The sequence below is a fragment of the Pleurodeles waltl genome, chromosome 8, assembly GCF_031143425.1.
Source record: "Pleurodeles waltl isolate 20211129_DDA chromosome 8, aPleWal1.hap1.20221129, whole genome shotgun sequence".
Classification (NCBI taxonomy): domain Eukaryota; kingdom Metazoa; phylum Chordata; class Amphibia; order Caudata; family Salamandridae; genus Pleurodeles; species Pleurodeles waltl.
The window spans coordinates 458,023,008-458,049,782 of NC_090447.1; the positions used below are offsets into that span (position 1 = coordinate 458,023,008).

The 26,775-nt window shown below is 42.6% G+C and overlaps 1 protein-coding gene across 4 annotated transcripts in view; it reads left to right on the top strand.

The window, feature by feature from the left end:
- The window catches only part of NMS (neuromedin S), a 418,782-nt gene that overhangs the window by 359,165 nt on the left and 32,842 nt on the right, over positions 1-26,775 (top strand). For 3 of the 4 annotated variants that reach the window (XM_069204401.1, XM_069204398.1, XM_069204399.1), the window contains one exon: positions 24,893-24,934. The exons of the other annotated variant lie outside the window; for it this stretch is intronic. In XM_069204401.1, the coding sequence (XP_069060502.1) occupies positions 24,893-24,934 (42 nt within the window). The remainder of the gene's footprint in view (positions 1-24,892; positions 24,935-26,775) is intronic. 4 annotated transcript variants of the gene reach the window in all.

Sequence of the window (26,775 nt, forward strand, 5' to 3'; positions counted from 1 at the left end):
CCAGCAACGCAATTGTAGATTCAACAATAATAAGAAAAACATTACATAAAACTAGTGCAACTGACAACAAAATTTAGAGCCCGTTCCCCTCCCCTCACGACCCTGAAGCCCAGGGGCCCCCCATCCCAGCAGTGTCCTAGTGCCACCACTCGCACTCAAGGCACCGCAGGACACTGGACCAGATTCAAGCAAACTGAAACGTCCGGAGCCCAAGAGAGAAAGCATGCCAATAAGCGATCAGGTGATAGACGCAGCATAGATTATAATCAAGCTGGTACTAGCTCGGTGTCGGCGGTGCCGCATCATCAACATCACTGTCTTGTTCCGCCCCACACAAGTGTGTCAACATTTCATCCCAACAAGCAGATGGGGGTACCTACGCATGCCTACAGCATCTTCGCTTCGCAGTGCAACCCCCTCCGCTTCCGCCCATATCATGAAGGAGCACCTCCAAGCCAGTACTGATGGGGGTTCGGTGGCTTTCCACCTTTTAGTAATGAGACGCTTGTCAGTAGTCCTAAGTCCAAAAACCTTGTAGATGCTTTTTGCTTTTGTGTTCTCAGGAAGAGGCCCAAGAGACAGGAGCCGCAATCTAGCAGCGGTGGACATGACGTGTATTTGGATAGGGATGATGTAACTCCACGCCAGTAAGTGCTTAAGGAAGGACAAGACCAGAACATATGGAGAAAATCCACTCCAACTAAATTGCAGCGGTGGCAAGCAGCAGGAACACAATTAACATATTTATTAATGCGGGCTGGCGTGAGATAAGCTCTGTGAAATAAGTAAAATTGAATTAGACGGAATCTGGCATTACGGGGGATACTAGTATGGCTGGAGAGTGCTCCTGACCAGGTGGCGTCAGTAAAAGGACTCGCTAGATCACCCTTCCAAGCAGTACACAAAGGAGTGGGAGAATGCAACGTAAGTGCCCGAAGCGCATTAGTGAACCACCATATCAGGTGCCTACCTTGCCCCATAACTTGTAAGTAAGTATTGTACCAGCAGGTGCGTGGGGCTCAGAGGTCATATCCCCCATCTGCACTATACCGCCCTCAGCAAGGAATTGTACAAAAGGAACTACTGTCCTGAGGGTAGCCCCGTCTCCGTACAGAGCTCACCAAACCGCATCAGGACACCCTCGTTATAAAGATCTCCCAGAGTGTGCAGGTCAGCTGCGTGCCAAGGACCCAATTCAGCTGTAGTTGTGAGATTTGCACCGCGCTGCATACCCAGCAAGGCCAATGCTGGTGCATAGGGAACAACGTCACTGGTAAGGTGCAGAGACCTACGGTAATAGCGATGAGCCACGTTTAATAGCAGCTCCGCAGGGGGCCTCTACATGGTAAGGGGGTGAAAGAGATGCAATATCCGAGTTAGTGACCAAGGCGGGATATTAGTTGCGGTGTCGTTTAGTTGAAGGCCTGCCAGCCAGCGCACCACCCATTAAAGGAAAAAGGCAGGATTTTGCCCATTTAATACGTAGTCCAGAGAGTGTGGCGAAACGATGCAGGATGACTGCAATATCGGGAGGAACGCTGTCCACATCTCAGATATGCAAACAAAGGTCATCTGCATATAGAGATATAATGTGTAGTCCATCACTCAATGGCATGCCCCAAGTCTGTCTGGCTCTACGAAATTCCACAGCCAAAGGCTCCATCGCTAGAGAAAAAAGCAAGGGGGAGAGGGGCAGCCCTGCCTAGTACCTCTGCCCACCTCTATCAGGTCAGATATGAGAGTGCCAGTTTGAACCCTAGATCAGGCCGGGTATACAACAGCTGGATCATGCACAGGAAATGTGGGCCGATCCCGAATCAGTGCAGCGACTCAAACAGGTAAGACCATTCCATAGAGTCAAAGGCCTTCTTCAGGTCAAGCACTAGACATCCTGCTCGAGGCCAATCCCGCGCTGAATAGCGCATGACTCTGAACAGGCGTCGGATATTATGCAAGGTGTTCTGCGCTGGTACGAATCCATTTTGATCTGAGTGCACCAACTGCGGAACCAAGGGCGCCAAACAAACAGCCAGGATCTTGGCCAGGATTTTGTAGTCAGTGTTGAGCATTGCTAGTGGCCTGTAGAAGCCCAGGTCAGATGGATCTTTGCCTGGCTTAGGGAGTGACACCAGCAGAGCCTCGTGCTGCGAAGCAGGTAAAACTGCCTCCTGCAGAGCCTGCTCATAAAGGCAGAGAAGGCGGGGTGCAAGTGTCGCAGAGAAGGAGTTATAAAACTCAGACGGGAGACCGTCCGGACCAGATGTTTTGCCTGCTGATAGTGCTCGTATACCTTCACACACCTCAGGCAATGTCAGGGACGCCTACAGCTCCGCATGCTAGTGATCCGACAGTCTGGGTAAGGCAAGTGCTGAAAAGAAATCCACTCCTACCTCTAGGTCTGCTGTCACCATAGAACGGTAAAGCGACTGATAATGTTCAGTAAACTCAGAGAGAAAATACTGAGGAGTATGGAGGGTATTCTCGGTTGCCGAACGGATTGCCATAATAGGACTCCGATCTTGATCCCGGCGAATAAGCCAGGCCACGAGTCTGCCACAAGCGGTCTGCCATCGCATGTGTGCGAGCCGAGTGAGCTGCATAGTTTAAACAGCGCAGTCTCTCTAATAAGGAGATGCGTTCTGCTCTGGCCTTTGCTAGTTGTTGCGAGGCCAGTGTGAGTTGGGACTGTCTACGTTCATATCTCATCAGGGACTTCTCCACCCTGGTTAAGTCGCTCTTAAGAGACCTACGCAAGTTCAAATGTGTGCCCATGCAATGACCTCTGATAAAGACCTTGAATGCCTCCCATTCCCATAGTTCAGAGGATGCTGTGCCTGTATTATGTTCAAAGTATTCGTGGATTGCCTTTTCTAACGAGGCCCTAAATGGTGCATCCTCAAGGAGCTCCAGGCGGAGTCACCAGAGGGGGATGCTGGGGCGTGATGTGTCCAATCCCAATCGCAGAAGCTGTGGATTGTGATCTGAGTGCGTGCGGCCTATGTAGTTGGACCACTGTACTGCAGAATACAAGTTAGTAGTACATACATTCCTGTCAAGACGAACATGCAATTGGTATGGTGCACAGAAGAACGAATAGACCATAGTGGTAGGGTAACGCTGTTGCCACACATCTACCATCTGCCAGTATTGAAGCCAGTTGCGCAGCGCCTGCGCAGCAGTAACTGTAGGAGCAGTGGGCAGTGGCAGGAAAGAACGGTCCAGTGAGGGGTCTAGGACACAATTAAAGTCTCCTCCCAACAACCAGGGGAGGTCGCTCCAGCGAGACAAAAGGTTGGAAAGCCTGTGTAAGAAAGAGGCCTGGTCTGCATTCGGAGCATAAATGGACCCCAACATTACAGCTCGGCCAGCAAGGCGTCCGCGCACCAGCACATAACACCGCTGTTCATCCACCATGTGGACCTCAGCCACACAGGGGGTGCCCGGCTTTATCCAGATAAGTGCCCCCCTGGCATAAGAGGAGAAGCCTGTCGCAGAAAGCTGTCCTCGCCAGCGCCACTGCAGTCTAGCCACCTCAGGTCACGGAAGATGAGTCTCCTGCAGGAACGCCACTTGTATTAAATGCCTTTTAAGATATGAATATATGGAAACTCTGCGCGCTGGTTTGTGTATGCCGCGCACATTCCATGTAAGGAGATTGAAGGGATTCATGGCGGATCAGTGATTCAACAGTGTTCTGGCGGCCTAATACCAGGGACAGGGAATCTCAACGGGCCAGCAGCTGGGCCCCAAGGAGGGAGCGGGCAGGGCAAACATAGGCTCCATACATAAAGTAACAGAAACAACTGAGGATCAGCAACAGATCCAATAGTAACGGGAATAAATACCTTTAGAGCAGAGGGACAACTGGTTTCTGCCCAAACTAAAAAGTGCACTTATGCAGCGCAAACAGTTCTAGGTAAAAAGGACCCCTCTAGCAGGAGTGTGGGGTAGACAAGGTGCTGAGCATGCAGTAATAGCCGGGCGTAACCCCTAGCCCAGCACGATCGCAAGGGGTCAACAGCAGTAGAGCACAGCATGTAGGGTAGGGGACATACGCGGGCGCGACGCCCAGCGGCCCGCGGTCCGCCAATCATAAGAGCAAGTTCAGCAGCGCCAAACGCACACTCGGTTACATGCAAAATTAAGATATGTGGTGTATCAGTGACAATGATTTGAGTAATACAGTTAACATGTAACTTAACCACCAACTGCTAGACAGCAAATTGCGTAATGGTTAGGTCCTCTTCTCCGGGGCTACTGAAAGGACACTTATGGCTGCAGCGGTTTGCAACGCACAGCGGCGTTCCTGCATAATTTGTTCCAGGTCGGGAGCGTGTCGCACCTCCCCCAAAGTAGCCACACGCCTCTTGTGACTCTTACTTCGAGGGTTTTAGGCCCTGAGTCACCAGCTTGGGTGTGTCAGGGTCACGCCTACCGGCCAACCCCGAAGATTCCAACCAGTCCTATGTCGCCTCCGGTGTGCTGAAAAGGTGCGTTTTATCACCTGCCACTACACGCAATTTGCCGGAAATGACAGTTTGAGGGAGCGGATTCTGCACTTGACTGATATAAAGGATGCACACTCCGTTTGTACGGCCATTTTGTAGTCCGGGAAAATCATAACCAGGTTATTGTGCACTTGGATTGGAGGTAGCATTCTCACCACTTATAGTATATTATCCCTGTCTGCATAATGTAAAAGCCGGAGGAGGAATGGTCGTGGTCCAGCGCCCAGCGGGTTGGCCCTGGTAGGGACTCTGTGTGCTCGTTCAACCGAGAGAAAGGGCGTCAACGAGCCCTCCAGTAGCAGCTCCCGAAGCCAGGATTCAGCGAAGGCGTCTGCGCCTGGGTTCTCCGTGCCTTCCGGTAGGCCTATAATTCTGAGGTTATTACGTCTGGTACGACCCTCTGCACCTTCATCTTGGTGTTCCAGTGTCCTTATCCGATCCAACGTGCCTTGCAGCGAAGCCTCCAGTAGATCCGTCTTAGGCGTTAGGTCCTGAATCTGGTCCTCTAGCGTGCCGGTTCTGTCCGCTAGCTTGTGGTGGTCTGCATGTAGAAGGGTGAGATCACTGGCCACCCAATCAATTTTGCCCTCCAACGAGGTTCGAGCTTGCTCCAAAGAGGCACCTATACCTTCCACCGCTTCCAGCACCACATCCAGCTTATTGTCATCAAGGGATTAAGACTCTGATCGCGGTGTTTGCAGCCTGGTCCCGGTTCCAGAACGGAGGTGACCCGCTCCCGCCATATTGTCTTTTTGGAGGGGGCTCTGCGCCACTACACAGGACACACGGACGGGATCTCTTGTGATATCCTCCATATAGGGGGCCCGCTTGCATGCGCAGCATTGCTATCCAGATGCAGCAGCACGAGCAGGCCCCCTTACCCCCAGTGCCCAGCTGCACAGGAGTCCCACCAGCTCGCCAGTACCCCACGTCAATTGCAGCAATGCCCGTCAGCCCCGGCCGGCCAGTCGATAAAGGGCAGGGCGGGAGGGCCAGTCAAACAGAGCAGTATCTACTCGCTTCAGCCCACAGCCCCGGGCCCCGCTGCAGGCACTGTCCCCATCACTCTCACCACCCCGTCGCTGGGGCATGGTAAACTGGACTTCTGCAGGCTTCCACTATCCGGGTGGGGCCAGGGCCCCACTGTGTTTCGCCCTCCATTCAGGTGCCGCCCCTGGATCTGGCCTAGCGCCCGGGGCATCCGATTGCAGCAGGTCCCGCACCCCAAACCTCTGCAGCGCTGTCGGGCCCAGCCACGTCCGGCCGTGCCCACGCTGCCAGTCGGAGCAGCCACCCACCTTGATCAGACGACCTCGGCTCCTCCGCACACAGCCCAATACAGCAGTCAGCACCGCGTTGGGGCCCCCACTGTCTCCGGCCTCATCGTCTCCTCAGGCTCGGGGAATCCTCCTCAGTCTCTTCCTGTCCAGGTGGTGTGACGTCCCCAGGGCAGGCCACGCCCCTTGTCCCCTTGCATGGGCCGGCTGCCCTGATTGCAATCCAGGCGAACCGGCCACTCTTCCAGATCGCTCCCCCTATTCCTGGGGGGCTCAGCAGTCGGATGGGTGCCAATTCGAGCTCTGATCGCCCCCTAAATCCGTGTAACTGACGGATAAATGGGGTAACGCCTCAGAGCACACTCAGCTCGCGCCCGCCATCTTAGCCGGCAAGCCACGCCCCCGAGACATGGCTGTGCTCATGCTACTTACTGGCCTTGTTAACTGCCTTCATCTCACTCAACCTTAAGATAATAATTCATAGAATAAGCAAAGTGATGGTGGTTTTGAAGATGGCTATTACTGGTTTCAATCCTTCCGGAATAAAAGACAAGCATGCCTAATTTGTGCTGGTGTTTTCCAATACTTTGATAGTCTACCATATGGTGGCGATATCTGATTACTGTCGATATGAGCACATCACCAGAGTATTTTAGAATTTATTACATTTTAAAAAAGTACTGGTGCATTCAGGTCATTTTTACAGCTTCGGATGACCTGTAATAATCCAAACTTCACATTTGTAGGTGGGTGATAGTTAGTGGATAGCACTGGTACTGGCATTTGGCACCTCTTGGAGGGACAGTGGGTGGTGCAAGGTGCAATGGCCTCCTGAGAAATATGTAGGTCCCTGGTAGATATTTTTTTACAAAAGAAGCACTGCAGTCAAACAAAGACATGTTTGGGAAAGCAGGTATATTTTATCTCAAAAGCCATGTATTCAGACTTGAAGCTCATGTTTGTCACTGATCCTGTTCAAATTATTTTTTAAATCTATGCATGACTTTTAGGGTGAAGTTTCACAGGTAAGACAGTGACGCTCATGCGGGGTTAACTACGAACGGTTCAAAGAATTATAACACTGAAGGAGGTATTCAGAAGAATACAAGAGTGAATGAAACCAACCTATTGTGTGGACCCAACTTATAATAGCCTTAATATGGACAAAGTAGAGTTCCCTGTTATCAGAACAGACCCGTCTATGCATGAAAGAATGAAGGCAAACTTCCGCTGCTTCAACATGGGTAAAAAAAGGATATTCAAAAAAATAAAATACTTCTCACTTCAAACTACATGGCTGAGACTAAGGCTCATATTTATGAAAAAAAGTGGCACAGCTCAGCGTCACCCTGCTGCACTGCATCACTGGGAAAGGGCAGAATGCACACATAGAAAAGAGGAAAAAACTAAGATAAATAAAGATATTTCTCCTCATTACACCTCACCTGGGGAGGCATAGATCTTTGGTGCATTCCAAGATCTACCACTTCTGGTAAACCTGGGAATGCACCAAAATCCCTGGGTGTTGCGTGGGAGCACCCACACTCACACAACACCCATGGAGATGCCTCCCTGGTATAGAGTAATGCAAAGCAGCGATTTGAGCTGTGTTGCATTACTTGAGATTTATGAAGCCACTCAAGTTCATGCAACGTGGTCCCATGTGGCTTCATAAATCTCACTAAAGCTTTGCTTCGGGCATGCACCACCTTGCGTGGTGCAAACGTGATGCAAACTGAGCCATAAAGCGAATGAGCGAGTCTTGTAATTTCGTCCTTTTAAAGAGAATTCTCTGGGAATTGTTTCCCAGAGAAAACTCTCTTCCTTCCTTTTTCCTTTCCATTTATTTTCCTTCTTTGATTTTTTCTTTGGGTCCTTAGAACCTTCTCTTTCCTTTATTGCATTCTTCTTTCCTCCCTTCACTTGCGCTCTCATTTCATTTGCCTTTCTTTCATTCTTTGCATTTTTGTTTCCTCCTTTCTTTCGCTCCTTGTGCCTCTCACCTACATTTTTGTTCTGATTTTGATTATTCCTCTTTCTCTCTGTAACTATGTTTGGTTCTTTTCTCACCCCTTAGTCCCACCGTGCAACCATGTCATGGTATCTACTGCTATTTAGGCGCTTAGATGGAAACTGTTTTTTGTAACATCTATTAAATCTATTTAACATTAGGAAACTTTAAGTTCTCAAGGACCGTACAGCCAGTGTAGTCAGATATAAACCCTAAGGAACTCACATTTCAAAGCGAAAAGCTTTTGCTGAGCTAAGAAAATAATACAATTAAAACTATTAACCTTAGATCACAAAGCTGTTCAAGGAAGAGCAGCTAAATATTTGAAATAGAGGTTTATATTCCTCTCATTTATCCGAGGTCAAGAGGCAAAATGTGATTAAAATTAAATTAAAAAAAAACACAAACAATAAAGAGTTGAGCTTTCTCCACAAAGCAACATTTCCCTGGCAAGCATTTGGCTGAAGCGTTACAATTATGCCCTAATCTGTACCCTCTCGGTAGAGCACTGGAAACCATCTTTTTTTACTGTGGAAGGCCACCCTGACCAGCACGTGGCCACCAAAGTATAAGTGCTATATAAACACCATAATAAAGCAGATTATGATGAATTGGCCTAAAGGATTCAGACTGTCTGGTAAAGAGAAGAAGCCAAGAAACATGTTTTGGCACAACTAAGAGGTCTGGCTTTAAGTGCTAACGCCAGATGTGTACCTGTTGTTCCACAACAACATCCAGATCTTCTGGATTTATCAGTGCCTGTTCTTTTGATTTAAAGATATTTTATGAGTTAACATAAAGGAAGGATCTTGTGTATGTGCAATACACATATATTTCAGTAAACTAACCGAACTATAACACAGAAACATCAAGTGCAACAAGAAATAAAAGGAAGTTTCAGCTCAGATTGCATGTATATATTATATGCCTCAATGCATAATAAACACGTTTTTGCCTTTTTAAGAAATATGACTACTAAGCATGCTATTTATAACATATAATATAATGCAAAAGGCGGAAAGGAGGAACCTCTTTTCATTTTCTTGTATTTATATAATGAATAAATATGTTTTACATGTTTTACTTGAGTGGTTTATACTCATGACGACAAAGCAGCACGCATAACTTACACATCCTCAGAGTCAACGAGCGGAGCACAGATGCATAAAGCTGGTAACCGTTTCAATGCAATTATACATGTCTATGAACAGAGAGTGGGCAGCATGGCTGCCTTGGACGTACTGGGAAGAGGTGAGTTAGGAGGAGGGTGGAGAAGGAACAGTGATAGGGTTCCCCAGAACATGGAAAGGGCGGGTCCTGAAGGGGGCAGAAGATGGAATATCGAATGAAAAGTTGTGGCGAAGCAGATAAAAGAAGGAACATTGATAGAAGAGCATCACGGAAGCAGGTAGTAGAAGGGGCAAGTTAGTGGACAAATGTCTTACACTGCTAGTTAGGGTCAGACTGGCCTACTCAGCAGTCAGGTAGCACCCTTTGAGCTAGCCTCACTGATCAGGTCTTTTTGGGCAGGTTGTCTGGCTTCTACTGTTGATTTTCTTGATATAACCACAAACCTTGCCTACAGCAAACACAAATTCATGCAGAGCCCATACCTTGCGGAATAACCATAGAGTGTGTCTTTACAAGTTCAGAACTGGCCAAATTTGCAAACGTGGGTCATATTTTTAGCTATCAGGTTTGCTAATGGTGGCCTCTTTTATTTTCGAGCCCGGGCCTATTTTTTGTCTCTCTTCCAACTGTAAGAAACTGGGTAACTGGTTGAGAAGGTTGGGCTCTACTCAAGCAGCCACCACAATCGTTGCCAAAGTAAAGTCACAAGAAAACCCCAAATTAATGTCTGCTCAACCCCCTGGTATGTAGGCACAGAACAGTCAGGCTTAATTTAGAGGTGATGTGTAAAGTATTTATGGTACCTTTCAAATAGTAGCAAAGTGAAAACACAACACAAGAAAATCCCATACCAACTAAGAACAATAAAGTAAAATGTAATAAATTGATTGACACAAAAATCCAATTAGTAGAACTGGAGATATGCAATTTTGAAGATTTAAGTGTCTTTGAAACGCTTGCTAACGACCAGTGCGCTGGGAGAAGCTGGCGACAATGACATTAACACATCAGATTTTGATATTATTTTTACACAGAAGGCAAGTGGAGTGCACAGTTACCTTTGACCGAAGGGCTTGTTGCCTAAAATGCATTGGATATATGTCACTCCGGTTAGGCCAGGATGAAATGTGAATTTCAACATGCTGTGGAATAAAGCATGGACAATCATTTCTCTAGCATTTCAAGGTTGGATTCATGTTGCCTCTGTACGAACTTTGAAACCTCTGCAGATAATGGAGTAAATCTGATTACTTAGGATTACTAGGTTTAAATTGAATTAATGTTGCCTGGCTGTGTGTCTTGGGACTGGTGCGTTTCACGCAACACCCAGTTCATGTATAAAAAGTTTATATTGCCAGGTTGAAATGACAGTTTAAAACCTCACACACAGGCTGCAATGGCACACCTGAGACATGTTTAACAGGCTACTTACGAGGGGGGCACAATCAGTACTGCAGGCCGACTTGCAGCATTTAATTTACAGGTCCTGGGTACACGTACTACAACATTATCAGGGGCTTCTAAGTAAATTAAACATGTCAATTAGGGATAAGCTGATATTACCATGTTGTAAAGGGTAAGCACACACGTTAGTTAGCACTTGTTAGCAGTGGTAAAGTGCACAGAGTCTTAAGACCTAAAAAAACGAGGTCAGAAAAATATGGAGGATTAAGGCAAAGGTTTGGAGGAACCCAGCCCGAAGGCTTATAAATCTAACATGACACTGCTGCTAGGCGCTAACTGCTATGAGCACCACAGCAGTCACAAGTGTGCAACAACCTCACTCCACCCCTGCTTCTACTTTGCAGCCCCTACTGGCTGCAGTGTGTTCTCTGTCTTCCCTTTCCCATGTTTGTGCAATCCTTATTTCCAGACACACAGCAATCCCATCACAATCTCCACCGATCTATTCTATTTGATGGCCATGACAAAATGGTGCTGTTTTTTGACATGGCTATGGAAATGGCCAAAGAAAGTAGTAAGGGCAAACAATTGCCCTAAACTTCATTAAAAACACTGACTCTTGTTGGCACTGAAATCATATCACCATGATAGCAGCTTTGAGAAGATGCTGCTTCTGCATGGATCACTTTTTTTCTTCTGAACATCATACTGTCACTCTACCACAAGTCCTAAAAACAGAAATGGGAGGTCTAACCAAGTTAGGCAGTATGCAAGTGACATCATGATGTGTGACAGAGCGCTTGACATCGCACATGGCAACACAGGATGTGACATGATAGGAAATCGCATCACAACACATGACCTCACAGGAAGTGACGTCACAAGAAGTGACATCAGTTCTTTGGGCCGCACAAATATGTTTAGCAGGTCTGTACATTTAAGTGCATTACAAGTTTTAAGAAATTATATTTTGCATTGGGTGGTGCCAAATAAGTATTATAACCCTGATGCAAAGTCTGGGACTCAACATATGCATCTGTTATTTTTGAAATCACTGCCACAAAGAAATTAGCAACAAGAAGAAACGTGCAGAATATCTGTTTGGTTTAATTGGTTGCAAACTTTGCATTTTAAAATATCTTATGGGGTTAAGTTGTCTTCTGCAGAGGTCTTCATGCGCCCAGAAAATCTCAGGAAAGAATATTAATGGTGCGAAAGCTCTGGAGGTTAACACATTTGCTGGAGAGATCTCTGTTTTGTCTAGCACCAGTTCGAACAAAGGGCCATATGTACGAATACATTTTCCCATTGGCACTGAATGGGAAAAACCCTTTGCTACATCTGGCCCAAAGTGGCATGGAGGGTTAATGTGTCTCCTGCAAAGCACATCATGTAAAATGCAGATGACAGATGTTTATTTTATGTAGATTGGTAAGTGAGTTACTGCTTTTAACACAGATCTTTTTGTTAGTTGCAGTTCATAAATTATAAGCCTTCTAATGTAGCACAGTGAGCTATGAAGGACATGTGCCTTCTACACCTTGTAACCCTCACTGTCTAATGTAACACATCCTGTACATAGATTTACTCACATATGATTTATTGTCAACGTATAATGTGTATGTGTGATGTAAAGCACTCTGTCACCCTGCATTGAGATGAGTAGTGTTATGTAAGAAATAAAACAAAATAGTGGTATTTAAATTATTTGTCTAAAAACCGGGACAGACCAACACATCTGACATTCTTACAGTGCCTGCATAACTCTTACATTCAAGGTCTGAATAAAGTCAAAACTATGACGCTCTTTAGTACTTGTGAAGTAATGTAAAGCTGAGTACCTCTGTTTCTCCTCCATTACATTTGCATCTTGGTTTGATGCGCCAGAAACTCTCAGCTAGGATACTCAAACAAAAGGAGGGCTGTGGGCACCTTAAGTGCGGCCTTTGTTTTGGGCCCAGCTGGAATTTAGAATAACAAAGCCCTCTCGCCGCCTGCATGTTGCTGCTCAGAACAAATGGAGACAATATGCAAGCACTGCTGGGTGTGTCCAGATGTCTGAAAAGTACACCAGATGAGTTCAGAATATTTCATGGGGCGCAGCTTCTTGACAAGATGAACAGCGCCCGTAGTTTATGCCCTTTTGGTTTCTACTTTTGTGGTTGAGGGACAATTAAACAGTTAACATACCCGGTCTCACACAATTTTAGATTAGGGTTTCCTTCAGTAACTTTACTGTACTGTGGTTAAGAGCCACTCTTTACACCTACATAGGATTTAGCTGGGTACACAGTAGTGGAAAGGAAAGCATGGTATTTAAAATACAACAAAGAAAATACCTTTCTTATACTCACACCTTACAGAGCCTCCTAATACACTACACTAACCCAAGTGGACGTAATTTTCCACATAGCACAGGAGTGAACACAAACATGATCCGTGCCACACTTTGTGGGTAGGATTTGACATTTACTCAAATTAGATAGCAGTTACTCGGTTTTTAGGTCTCACCAGATAGAGCACATGCTCAGTACTTGTGAGACATTGTTAACATAAAGTGAGCCTGGAGGACACCTATTGCTTACCTCAAGGTGGCTTCATTTTCACTCTTATTTGCTGCCTCGTGGTTGGTCAGCGCATGCCAGTTTCACTTTCTCTTTGTTTGATATTCCTTTTTGTGAAGCATGGCCATGTACTATTTGCTTTGTATTTTTGATTAGTGTCCTTCTGTTGCTCATGCTGGGATTGAGATACTTTTTAAATCTTCTTCCCCCTCCCTCCTCCAGTGTCACTGCCCATTGTTACCTGCCCCCTGCCCCCACCTGTGTTGTTGCCTGCCCGTCGGGGCTGCTTCCTCCTTGCACTTTTTTGCTTGCTTGTTGTTTTTACTTTCCCCGTGCCCCTCCCAATTCGTTGCTTGCCCCTTCTTTACTTGTTGCTCCATGTCCCCCCTTCACTGCTGCTGCCCTACGCAAGAGTTATTTGGCTTCATCATTGTGTTTTTAGCAGTGTTGTACAGCAGTGCAGCTGCTATGCAGCATGGCTGAAAATAGTACAAAAGTGCTGACTCGGCCAGCGCTGACCTCATCATATTGCTTTTTCTGTACCCATGGTGCACAGCAGCGGTGCTACTTTACACATGGCTAAAAGAAAACATTGGCAAAGGCAATAGATCTCGCATAGGCGAGACCTATTGCCTTTGCCAATACATGTTTCATACACAGGTGCTCCTTCATAGTGTGACAGGCCCAGGGGAATGTTGGTTTTTGCAATGTGCAATGGGTTGGGAAGGGGGTCTTGCCTTTTTTCTGCCCTGTGTAAGCATACGATGAATGTGCAAATTAATGAGGAGCACAGTAGCTGCACCAAGATCTATTAGGTTTCTTCCAAGTATACTTTCATTCAGGGAGTCGGCTTCATGTGAAAAACGGTAATGGACTGATGCTGTTGTGTGAGGATATGCAGCCTAGATGGATGGTGGATAACTGTATAATTAGGAGTGTGTTAGATGCCAGTGTGAACTGCAAACTGTAGTGATGAGGATTACATGCAATAATGCAATGAATTTTGGTCTTTTCATAAGCCATATTTCAAGGCCACAAGAAAGCATATTTGTGGGCAGGAATAATAAAAATTCGAACACCAACTTTCTTTAGGGACTGCACCGATGAGCTAATGGAGAACTTTGGCTCATCCACGGAACTATGTCAGCAATTAAAAGATACATTTCTTCCCTGTAAATATTTCTGTTCAAATATACAGTTTGAAATGATATAGTGATTTAAAAGTGACAATTGTGTCTAGCGTTTAACTCAAGTGCTTTTAAAATATAATACTGGCAAAAGGCGTCATTTAGCCCCAAAATGGCAATGGCCCTGGTTTTAGGCCAAAATGTATTAGCCATAACAAAGGTTTTGGTAAGAAAAAACAGAAAAGATGCCAGGGAAAGAATCGTCAGTAGAAAACAGATAAGATAGTGAGGTTATTTAATCAGTGAGTGAACTCACGTAATATTAACACATACTGATTTAAAACATCTGTGAGGCGACACCCTGAGCAAGTGATTCTGTCTAAATCGCTCTTTCACTCATGGGGCCCCTCCGTTAAAAAAAAAAAAAAAAAAATTAGAAAGCTTTGTGAACCAGCAATTCTGAAAAGTCAGGCAAGCATAGCATAAAGGTACAGAAAAGATGGCATCTGTAAGCTATACAGAAAAACATGATCATGAACAGAGATCTCAAGCAGCAGCTAATTAACTAAGCCTACATACAGTTGGTTTAGCAATGGAAAGGGTCGTGTGCCTGCACCTCCCTAGTTTAATATATGCATTATAACTTATGAAAAGGTCGAAGAGAAGGAAGATTTCCACCATTTGGGAAGCAAACCAACCTCTGCCATCTTTTCTTGCGACTGATATGATTCTTTAGGAGATGCAGCAAGGAATAATTCAGTTAAGCGAAAATGCCTTGAATAATTGTCTTGCTGGTAGAATGAACAAGCATTGACAAAGCCAATGAGACCGGCATTGGCTACCAGCCTTTGTGTTTGTCAATGCTTGTTTTGTTTTGCCATGGATTTTTGCAAAACGTTACTGTTGGTGATGCGGCTGGGCCCTTGTTAGTGTGTAACAAAAAGTGTCTGAAAGCAAAAATATTTTTTGGGTCTCAAAAACATTGACTAAGTAGTCCCTGGCACTGAGCTACTTTGTGTGTGGATTTGTTCCTTGTGGAAGACAGAATAACATCACTCACAGAAAAGCTAACAAATGACTGAAGAGTGAGTTTACCCGTTGCTCCATGATGATTGCTGTAGTAGGCGGAAGAAAAGTGTAAAAGACACAACAACAGACCACTGGAGAAAAAGATACGGTAGTATGTTACATATATATATATATATACATTTAGTAAAGTCAAATGTCTTGGCCCATTACTGTGCCTAAAAGGCCACAAGTGTTGTGTGTTTGGGCGATCCCGGCCATTAATAGTTGGAACCCTAACTCAGGTTGGCTTTAGGGTATCATTATCTGGCTCTATTGGTTGATCATAAATTGATAAGGCAGACAATTCTACAGTCAACAAAAAGGCCGCAGCGGGTGTACCAGTGCCTAAACTGTTCAACATGAGATATGAAGACCTCTCCATTCTGATGTGAAGAAAAACTTTTGGCATTGATCCTGCTTTTACTAATGCACAGCTGTCTCTCTGCTCTGGGTTTAATGTACGCTATCTCATATGAGGTGACGAAACTCGAGATGTAATTAAAATCAGCATGGGGCAAGGTTCTCTCCATCTGCATCCTCTGGTAATTTCAACCAGAGCAGGCCCCATTAGCACCTTGCGCGCTCTCATTACAGAAGAACAAGCACGTAGAAGAGCTCGGCACGAGGGAAGACCTCTGTGCAACTTCAAATACAAAACTGCAGTGCAAGTCACTTGGAAGATGTAGACTTTCTTCTTTTGCAAGATGTGCAGTGTGTGAGGCCTTTAATTAGGAGCCGTCTTTTACACCATTATGCATTTTTTACACCATTTGTCAAACACAGAGATGCAGAGACACTGGTCGCATAATTTATTTTTTCAAACACTTACTAGGAAGAGAGAGGGATTCAAGAGCGAACCACCAGTACTGTCTCCTATACACTACCTGATTCATTTAGCAAAAAGAATGGGGGCTCTCTTGCACAATTCGGGGGGGGGGGGGTTGTTATTTTCAGTTTTGTCTATTCCTGTCTGATATTGGCAATAGATTTTAAGGGAGCTTCTTTCACCCGCTTACTGGTTTCCGTATTTAAAAAAGAATGGTACCCCTCACACTAGACTTCACGCGTCATCATAGGGGGCTCCTACAGCAGGACATTACAAGAACGTAGTCCTTAACAAATCTTATGTAATAATAGTAGTATGTTTTGAAATTGTGTTAGGGCAGGAGATTGTAACCAAATGTATTAATGGTACCTGTCTTATAAAACTTGTGAAGGACAGGTAGCATTTATAAAGTTGTATCGCATAGACAGTGGCCCCTACACACATGCAGAATTATAGATAATGTAGCCAAATAATGAGGTTATTTATATAGAAATAAAAACACTTTTTTACAATAATCATAAATGACAGCGCAATGGGTGTAGGTGAAAATCGTACTCGGTGCGCTTTCGTGGGTGATACATACATGTGACAATAGTGATCAGAGTGTGTATCTAAAACAATAATACCACGCCCGTTTAATGTTTGTAATCAATGTGGACAGGGTCTGCAGTAAAGCTGACGTTTCGATCCCAAACCCAATTCTGGGATCATCATCAAAATTAATTTGTGTATAAATAAAAGTATTATTTGGCTAAATTACCCACAATTCTGCATGTGTGTGTGGGTCACTGTCTATGAGATATAGGGGCAGATTTATGAAAAATGGCACTGCACCAAGTGCAGCACATCTGTTCTTGCACCCTTTGCGCGACCCTAACGCCACCATGTGTGCACCGTATTTAAAATACGGTGCACCATGGTGCTAGTTAGGGAGACTAGCGTCATCATTTTTTATGCTAGTCTGGCGCTTTGCAGGATTAGCGTCAAAAATATTGACGCTAATCCTGCAAAGCACCCAGAGGTCTATTGAAAACAATGGGAGCCTCTTTTTAACGCCTGCTCTTAGCAGGCACAAAAAATTCCGATAAAGATGACGCAAGGAAATCTCTTGGATTTTCTTGCACCATTGTTTCAGCCCCTCTAGCGGCGGAACACCCCTCTTGCATACATTATGCCTGGCACACTCATAATGTGGAGAAAGGGGTTACAAAGTGGCGCAATGCAAGCAATGCACCATTTTCTAAATATGGCCTTCCAACTCCACATTAGCATGAAAAAATGACACTAATGTGACGTTCGAATGACGCTAGGCCCTCATAAATCTGGCCCATAATGTCTACCCGAGGTCTGTGATGATTCTTGGGTTCCCTTGTAATTTGAAACATTAATGAAGGTAGTAACAAGAAAAGTAGAGAAGGTTGAAAACCGTGGTACAAATCATCATTTGCAAAAAAGAGATTGAAATAAATAAACAATAACACATCTCAATGAAGGACATTCGTCACCAGTACACAACTGACTAAACTCAAAAGGATTGTTGCAAGGTTTTCGCACAAATCAACATATTCATAGGTGAAATAGAAACACTTTACCAGTCCCTACTATTATGATAGGAAAGGCAACAAGAAGAGACCTGGAAACTGTACTTTGAAATCCAGGCATGACAGTACTGGTGACGAAGGTCCATGCAGGAAAACACACTGGGATTATAATTACTGCCCTTCATGTGCTCTCTTCCACCCCAATGTCATCCCCAATGAATCTTTTTAGGAAGGATTATCGGAGAATGAAGGGCAAGAGGCCCTCGAAACTGGAGAAGCGATACCTGCAAGGACACCCTGAAGTACGAGGACCCCCCCTCAAGAAAATACATTAGAGTTGCTTAACTAGCTCAAATACTGCCCACGAACTACCACCACTGATTATACCATCAACATTAGACTAAAGTATCAGGTTATTCCACCATTTCATATTATTCCTGACAAACTGAGAACTTTGGGCAAACTGTCTTTGCATGCCTGCAAAGAATTGAAATTGAATAAAGGAGGCAGTTAGTTCAATAACCTCACAGGTGAAAAAGAAGGGCACTACCAGAACTATATAAAATATATTATTATCATAAACCCAGCTGGCAGAGGTGGAGTTTTAGTGGTACAGTACAAGGCATCTTCCCAGCAAGAATGGGAACGATTACTTTCTAACACCAGTAATTACACACAGTTGCCAGTCAGATGATCATCAATGATGTCATCAATGTTGTAATTTTACATGTCACGAATGATGTAATATGTGAGGTCATACGTGGTGCATGGCGAGAGCAAAAGTTATAGTTAGGTCAAGAAACCATAACTGGTGAATGTCAGTGTTTTTCCATTTTTTAAACTCTAGTTTTGCTCTTATTTCAACACCTATCTATAGCATCATTTTGAGCTGTGTATTGTTTTCAGTGAATATATATATATATATATATATATATATATATATATATATATATATATATATATATATATAAACACACACACACACACACATATATATCTATATATACACATATATATGTGTATATATTTAAATGTATGTGCATATACATATAAATATCAATGTATGAGTGTGTGTGTGTGTGTATATATAGATATATATATATATATATATATATATATATTTTCTTTGTTTTGAGTCAGCAGTGTCGGCGCGCTCTTGACCGCCAGTAGGTACTCCGCAAAGCGTGACTGCCTGCACACTGTTAATTACTCCAGGCGTTCCCTCGTACGGGTAAACGAAGCGGCACTCACAGTACACCAGAGGTCTGCAACAATCTTAATTTATTTCGGCATTCCGTCTAGATAAACTACGTTTGTTTCAGACCTCTGGTGTACTGTGAGTGCCGCTTTGTTTACCCATATGAGGGAACGCTTGGAGTGATATATATATATATATATATATATATGTATGTATATATATATACATACATATATATATATATACATATATATATACACACACACACATATATATATTTAAATATACAAATATATATATATATATATACACTATATATATATATATATATATATATATATATATATATATATATATATATATCTTTTAACAAAGATGGTCTAAACGTTGCTGGGTGGTGCACTCTACTGCCGGTGCCAGTGACGGAGAGGACCAGTCTCGAAAATAAGATTCACCAAAAGTATTCACGGCACCACATGAGGTTCAATTGTGCATATTTATTCCAAGATAACAACCACCAACGCGTTTCGACTCCACAAGGAGTCTTGTTCACAGTGAATGAGTCCCTTTTCCCTTTTACTATTTTTACCCCTTGGTGCTACATCATACCCAGTGCATTATGGATAATGTAGTTTCCAATTAAAACTCAATTCTCTATTTTTCTATGTAAAAGAAAACGAATAATAAAAAATAAAAAAAATACAGACTACAAAAAAGATCCCTTTCTCAACATATAGTACTGATCATGTGTGTTCTCCTATATTGTGCTATATCATCCTAATTCATAGTTCTATAATTTTGTAATTCTATACTATTTACAATAGCTACTGATTAATTTATACTTTACATTTATCCGCGCTGTGCACATATGACACAATTTGCCCTTTGACATCCATTACATTTTTCACATTCATATTAAGGCAATTGAAGTCACTCTGGTGTTTCAGCATTATTGACTAAAGCATTCCTGTATGTCAGTAATGATCTTGAGAGATTTGATAAATTCAATCAATATTGTGATTTTATCAATTTTTTCACTTATTTCATTCTGCTCTTTCATTCTGGATATACACATATGTGTTTTCTCCCACTTAATAACTTTCATTATTCAACTAAAATGTTAAGTATTTATAATGATGTTTTGTCAATAGCCTCCCCGCATATACACCAATATTGTCATATATTTGACCATAATCCAAAATTACAAATGTACATGTAGTTCTTCATCCATGATCAATCCATAAGGCATCTTAGTGCGGAGCTGGATGATAAGCTTGCTCTCCATTTGTCTTAGCTTTCGAGTTCTATCTCCTCCGCTCTCACTTTTTTTCATTTGTGCTATGCCTACAAATCGTAGTGATCTCCAATCATTGGTATGTGAATTCGCAAAGTGTTTTGCCATTGTGTAGTACATATCTTTATTGGTTATGGCTCTTGTATGTTCCAAAATCCTTTTCTTCAATGGACAAATTGTGCTGCCAATGTATCTCAAACCACATTCACATTCAAGCATATAAACTACATATTGACTGTCACAAGTAATTCTTTGTAGAATGTGTGTGGCCTTGCCATTATAGTCCATGTAGGTTTTTGTGTTTCTTGCAATTTGACATACTTTGCATTTGTTGCATTTATAAAAGCCAGTTGTTTCACTCTTCAACCAATTCCTTGTAGTTGGTGCTTCATAGTGGCTTTTTACCAACATGTCTTTTAATGAGCGTGACTTCCTATATGATATTTGTGGAATGCCACCTATTCTTTTTGCCAGATCTTAATCACTCCTCACTGTTTTCCAATGTTTTCTGAATATTGATTCTATGTCTTTACTTTCTTTACTGTAAGTGAGAATTAGACGGGGACACATTTCCTCCTTAACATTCCCTCTTTTTGCTCCTTTTCTCACTTAGTTCAATGTCTGTTCTTAAATATCCACGACGCATGAAGCGTTTTCGTACCATATTGAATTGATTCTCCATTTCTTTGTCATTAGAACAATTTCGTCTCATTCTTAGGAATTCGCCAAAAGGGATGCTCTTTATCAATGATTTGGGATGAAAGCTACACCCATGTAGCACACTGTTGGTGGAGGTCACTTTCCTAAATACAGTTGTATTGATTTCATCATTGTCTATATATACTCTAATATCCAGAAAATCAATTTGCTTGTCATTGATGTCATAAGTGAAGCTCAAACCATACTCAATTTCATTCAGGATTTTGAAATATGTTGCAAATTCCTCTTTGGTACCATTCCAGATCAGAAAAAGATCATCTATATAGCGTAGTCAAAGTACTACCTTCTCCAGATGTTCCGAGTATCCGTCCTACCATGCTATTTCCCTCTCCCACCAACCCAGGGTTAGGTTGGCGTAGCTCGGAGAGAGAGAGATACCCATGGTAGTTCCGCGCACTTGTTTGTAGATGTTCTTATCAAATAAGAAAATGTTGTTATTTAAACATAACTCCACCATCTCCACTAGCATCTCCGAGTGCCTTTTTTCTTCAATTTTCCTTTGTCGTAGGAAAAACTTTAATGCATTCAATCCAACTTCATGTCTGATTGATGTGTATAGTGACACTGCATCCACTGTCACTAACATGTAGCCTGATTGCCATTGAATGTTGTCGATTGTTCGCAAAAAATCTCCCGTATCTTTAATATATGAACTGAGAGAGGAGACTAATGGAGCAATGTAGTGGTCGACATATCTAGATATATTTTCAAACATTGACCCACACCCAGAAATAATGGGTCTTGCTGGAGGGTTAATTAGTGTCTTTGAATCTTAGGAAGAAAGTAAATAGTAGACAATATTGGATAGCTTGGATTTAGATATTTGAATTCTTCCTGATTGATTAAACATTCGTTGCACTATTTTTCCAATTTATTTGTGATCAACTCCTGTATATGATCTGTAGGGTCATTTCTCAATTTTTCATAACTATCTTTGTCATTTATTTGTCTCATTGCTTCTCTAACACAGTCCTTTTGGTTGAGGATCACAATATTTCCTCCCTTATCTGCAGGTTTGATAATGATATTTTGATTATCTGCCAATTGTTGTAGAACTTTCCGTTCAGAGATAGTTAGGTTTTCACCTCTTTTAGAGGATTTGGCATATTCTAGTCTTTCCAAATCATTGATGACCAATTCATAGAATAAATCCACTTTGTTTCCTGGATTTAGAACAGGACAAAAGTTTGAGACTGTTTTAAAATGGCTGTATTCATGAATGTTTGTTGGTACTCCAATTGTTTCCAATATCTGAGTTGATGTCATCTCATTGTCTTCTGTTATTCATTAAATCATAGCAAACGTTCACATCTCCTATTTGATCAATTGTTAGACCCACATCATTCTGTATGTTTTGTTTGTCTCTAGGTCTTGGTTGATGTTTGCTAAAATGTTAAGCTAGCTTGATTTTTCTGATGAACTTGTACGGGTCTATTTTGGTTTCCACCCTGTCCATATGATATTCAGGACAGAATGACAGGCCTTTGTTTAATACATTCTCTTCTTCCTTTGTTAATGTATGATTAGATAGATTTATCACCAGTCTTTCCTCTTCAAACTTTTCCAAGTCCTCTATTACTTCCTCTGTCTGTTGCGCAGAGGGTAATTCCTTCTTTCCTTTTCCTCTTCTGATTTTCCTATGTCTGATTGTATGTTTTTTGGGGGCCTCTGCCCACACTGCGTCCTTGGCCCCTGCCTTTTGATGTTTGTTGATCCATACATATGATCTGCATTTCTTCTAACAGCGTAGTTCTAATATTTGTATTGCCAGATTCTTCTCCTTCACTAATTTCAATATCAGATTCACTTATTGTTTCCGACATTGCTGGAATTTTTGATTTAATGCCCTTGGAATGTTGTTCCTTGATACGTTCAAATCTCTTCGCAAAAGTCAGCACAGTACAATTTTAGTAATCTAGTTCTTCCCGATGAAATTTTCTTTGTTTCCGTAGTTCTATTTCGGATTCATATTTGTTGAGTCTGTCCTCCATTTTCTTTCTACATCTAGTTAGTTCTTCTTGATTACTCATATCTTTAATTTTTTCTTCCAATATTTGTGCTTCCTTAATTGCTTCCGCCGCATCTATTTTGGCATACTTGATTAGAATCAACATCATTTTGCGTGAACAGATTATATTGTTTTCACCCCATTCTGATAGTAACTCAGGTCTCATATCTAGATGGTTGGGAAGTGTAAAGATCCTCAAACCTCTTGGTACTCTGCCAACCTCTATGTATTTCTCGAGAGCAATAATTTCCCAACTTTTATTTATCTTCTTACGGTACAATTTTTCCAATTTGAAAAATGTATCTTGTATGGTCATAGCATTATCTGTGGGTTTTGCAACCTCTTTCGAACTCTCAGTCCCTTGTGCTGTTGAGAATAATGTGGCGGCTTTGAGAGCGCGTTTTGCTGCTCTCTCTTCCATTTTTTTATATTGTTGTGTATATGCCTCCACTCTATGTAAAATGTAGAAAAGGTATAAACATAGAGGAAGAATAGCACAAATGAAAAAAAGTGAGAGAGGAGGAGATAGAACTCGAAAGCTAAGACAAATGGAGAGCAAGCTTATCATCCAGCTCCGCACTAAAATGTCTTATGGATTGAACATGGATGAAGAACTACATGTACATTTGTAATTTTGGATTATGGTCAAATATATGACAATATTGGTGTATATGCAGGGAGGCTATTGACAAAACATCATTATAAATATTTAACATTTTAGTTGAATAATGAAAGTTATTAAGTGGGAGAAAACACATATGTGTATATCCAGAATGAAAGAGCAGAATGAAATAAGTGAAAAAATTGATAAAATCACAATATTGATTGAATTTATCAAATCTCTCAAGATCATTACTGACATACAGGAATGCTTTAGTCAATAATGCTGAAACACCAGAGTGACTTCAATTGCCTTAATATGTATATGAAAAATGCAATGGATGTCAAAGGGCAAATTGTGTCATATGTGCACAGCGTGGATAATTGTAAAGTATTAATTAATCAGTAGCTATTGTAAATAGTATAGAATTACAAAATTATAGAACTATGAATTAGGATGATATAGCACAATATAGGAGAACACACATAATCAGTACTATTAGTTGAGAAATTGATCTTTTTTGTAGTCTGTATTTTTTTTATTAGTTTCATTATTAGTTTTCTTTTACATAGAAAAATAGAGAATTGAGTTTTAATTGGAAACTACATTATCCATAATGCACTGGGTATGATGTAGCACCAAGGGGTATAAATAGTAAAAGGGAAAAGGGACTCATTCACTGTAAACAAGACTCCTTGTGGAGTCAAAACGCATTGGTGGTTGTTATCTTGGAATAAATATGCACAATTGAACCTCATGGAGTGCAGTGAGTACTTTTGATGAATCATATATATATATATATATATATATGGAAAGCACTCCATAGGAGAAACCTTGACTACGAGATCCAGAATGCTTCGGGTCTCTAAAAGGTATTTAATGGTGACATGGAAGTAGGACAAACAGTCGTGAACAAGACTGTGGAGGTTAAAACACGTTGACTGTTTATAACTGCAATAAACAGTAATTCTGCTGTGGAGTGCTTTCCTTCTTTGTTTTAGATATTATTGGAGTTGGTCTGACCTCCCGAAAGTGCCAGCAAAAAGGGTGTTACCTTGCAGACCATTTTGGTAATATATGTATATATATATATATATAAGCTCTGTAAAAGGCATCTCTGCCACTCTTTCCTGACACATACCAAAACCAACTCATATAATTGGACTGGCATACTATCTGAAAGGAAGGGAATCTAGGAATGTTATAAATAATGGAGTAATGGATATTACCAATAAATAATCAAAGAACGAAATAAAAATCATTTTTCATTTATTGCTGGAGAATTGCCTGTGAAACCTGTGGTTATTCTTGTATAAGAGAGCTGTATACATTGTTCCTCCCACTGGGGTACTAATGGTCATCAATAAGGGCCAGCCAGACGTACCCCGTCTCTTAATGCACTCTGCACATAAATGTTGTGTAGTTGCTGACATGTGAAATGTATTTCTAATTGACACGAAAGAGGCAACCATCAGTTCAAAAACCGAGTTGTACATGCAGTGCCTGACGATTTGAAATAATAATAATTCACAAAAGAACAACAACCACAAAATAATGTTGTGTGTGCTATTTAAGTGTACATTGTTTAATAAAATGTCTTTTCTTTTCTTACAGGATAGCTCTGGTACTATGGGGAGGCCATTCTTTCTTTTCAGGGTACATCACTTTATCTGTAACTTAAATATATCCAAAATGCATTATGTTTGCAAGCACTCAGGTGTTAAAAGACACTTTCCAGTTGTTTTCCATTATTTTGCTAACCATGTAATCACTGATGCTCCCGATGTACCCATTAAACTCATTATCTATTACGGTCCTTATTACCGATAAGATGCACTGTCCCACTCTTTGCTGCAATACACACTTAACTGGTTGTATAAGGCGCAGCCAGAGAAGTTGCTCCCTCTTTGGGTCAATGCACTGTTAAGAGCGCAGACACCAACTTGCTCTCACACTGTGAACAGTGAATTAGTTACAGTCAAACTGGCTGTTTGAAGCTGCCAGTCTGCCTTTCGCCGCAGGCAGGTTTCAGTTTGAAAGCGGGGCATGGATCCCGCTCCCGGCAAGCAACTGCAGTGAATGACTGCATCCGTCTTCAGGGGGAAGCCCAGAAGGTCCTTGGAACCCACTACTCTCCTTTCAAGGTGCGTCATCATGGTGCTCACTGGCTGGGTGCCACTTCTATGTGGCTCACAATCAGTGCATCTTCTGACAGCTTCTTGTTATTGTGCCCGCCTCAATAAAATGCACAGGTGTGATTGCTATGAGTTCCCTCATTTGCATGGAACCACATGCCCCGTGCAAATGATGAAATGTACTCAAGTGATCACAATGGCACACATTTTACTGCCACCTGATCCATATTACAGAAGGGGCCACACAAGCATCCACGGCCTCTTCTATAATACCAATGTGCCCCAGGGGCACAAACAACTTGAGCAGATGTCTGTTGTACCCTAGATAAAAAAAATTATAACATGGCCTGTTAGTGTTTTTGGGAACTGTGTCTACAAGTGAACTACACCAACACTGCTCAAAGGTGGACAACATGAGCATTAAATTGCCTGACGGCTTATAAAATGCCACATCTTTATTTGGGCTTTGCCTATGCTGCTGTTAAGCCCGCTGCCTAGTCTTTTAATTTTCTGATGGGCTCGAGAAGTCACAGCCACCAGAGATTTCAAAATTACTGTGTGATTTTGGGAATCGGTATCTTTCAGTGGGTTACGCCTATGTCACTCCTAGTGGGAAAAGCAAAAAGATATGGTGAAATGCTTGAACTAATCTCAGATGCTGGTCATTTCTTGGGGCCTTGCATTCCAGTGCATTGTGTTTTACCCACTACGCCAATGCAGGTTGAAACTATCCATATGTAATATGCTCCAATAGACACAGTCCAGCCCCTACTCCCAAGCCAGCTCCCCTTAAAGGTAGCTCAAGTAACCCCAGACTGGTTTCAGCCTGTTATGGGCTCAAAAGTGAGGCATACATTTTTTTCCTAAGACACAGTAAGCAAGGGACCCATGTCTGGGTATACCCACTGCATTTACGGCATTACATTGGGGGAAACAAAACAGTAAAGGATTGGAAGGCTTGAAATAATCACAGTTACTGGTTATTAATCAGAGTATATTCCAGCCAGGCGTGTCCCGTCCTTTAGTGCGGAGGCGCCACGCCCCCCCCCCCACCTTTTGCCCCTCATGAAGAGTGTCTGTCAGGCTGAACAAAGGTCAGCCTGACCGACACTTCATGTTCAGGTCAGGCAGCCAGGAGCAGACATGCGCGATTTGCGCAGACCCCTGGCTGTCTGAGCTGAACTTTGCTGGGCTGAGGAGGTCACAGGTCCTATGGGCATGATCTCCTCAGCTCAGCAAAGGTGCCTCGAGGCGCTCCCCTGGGTGACGAGGAAAGCGTCACCCATTGACTTCGACCTGGCCGCCTCAGGTTTAAGCCCTGAAGCGCCCAGGGCGAGTGTCAATCAGTGACACTTCGTCACA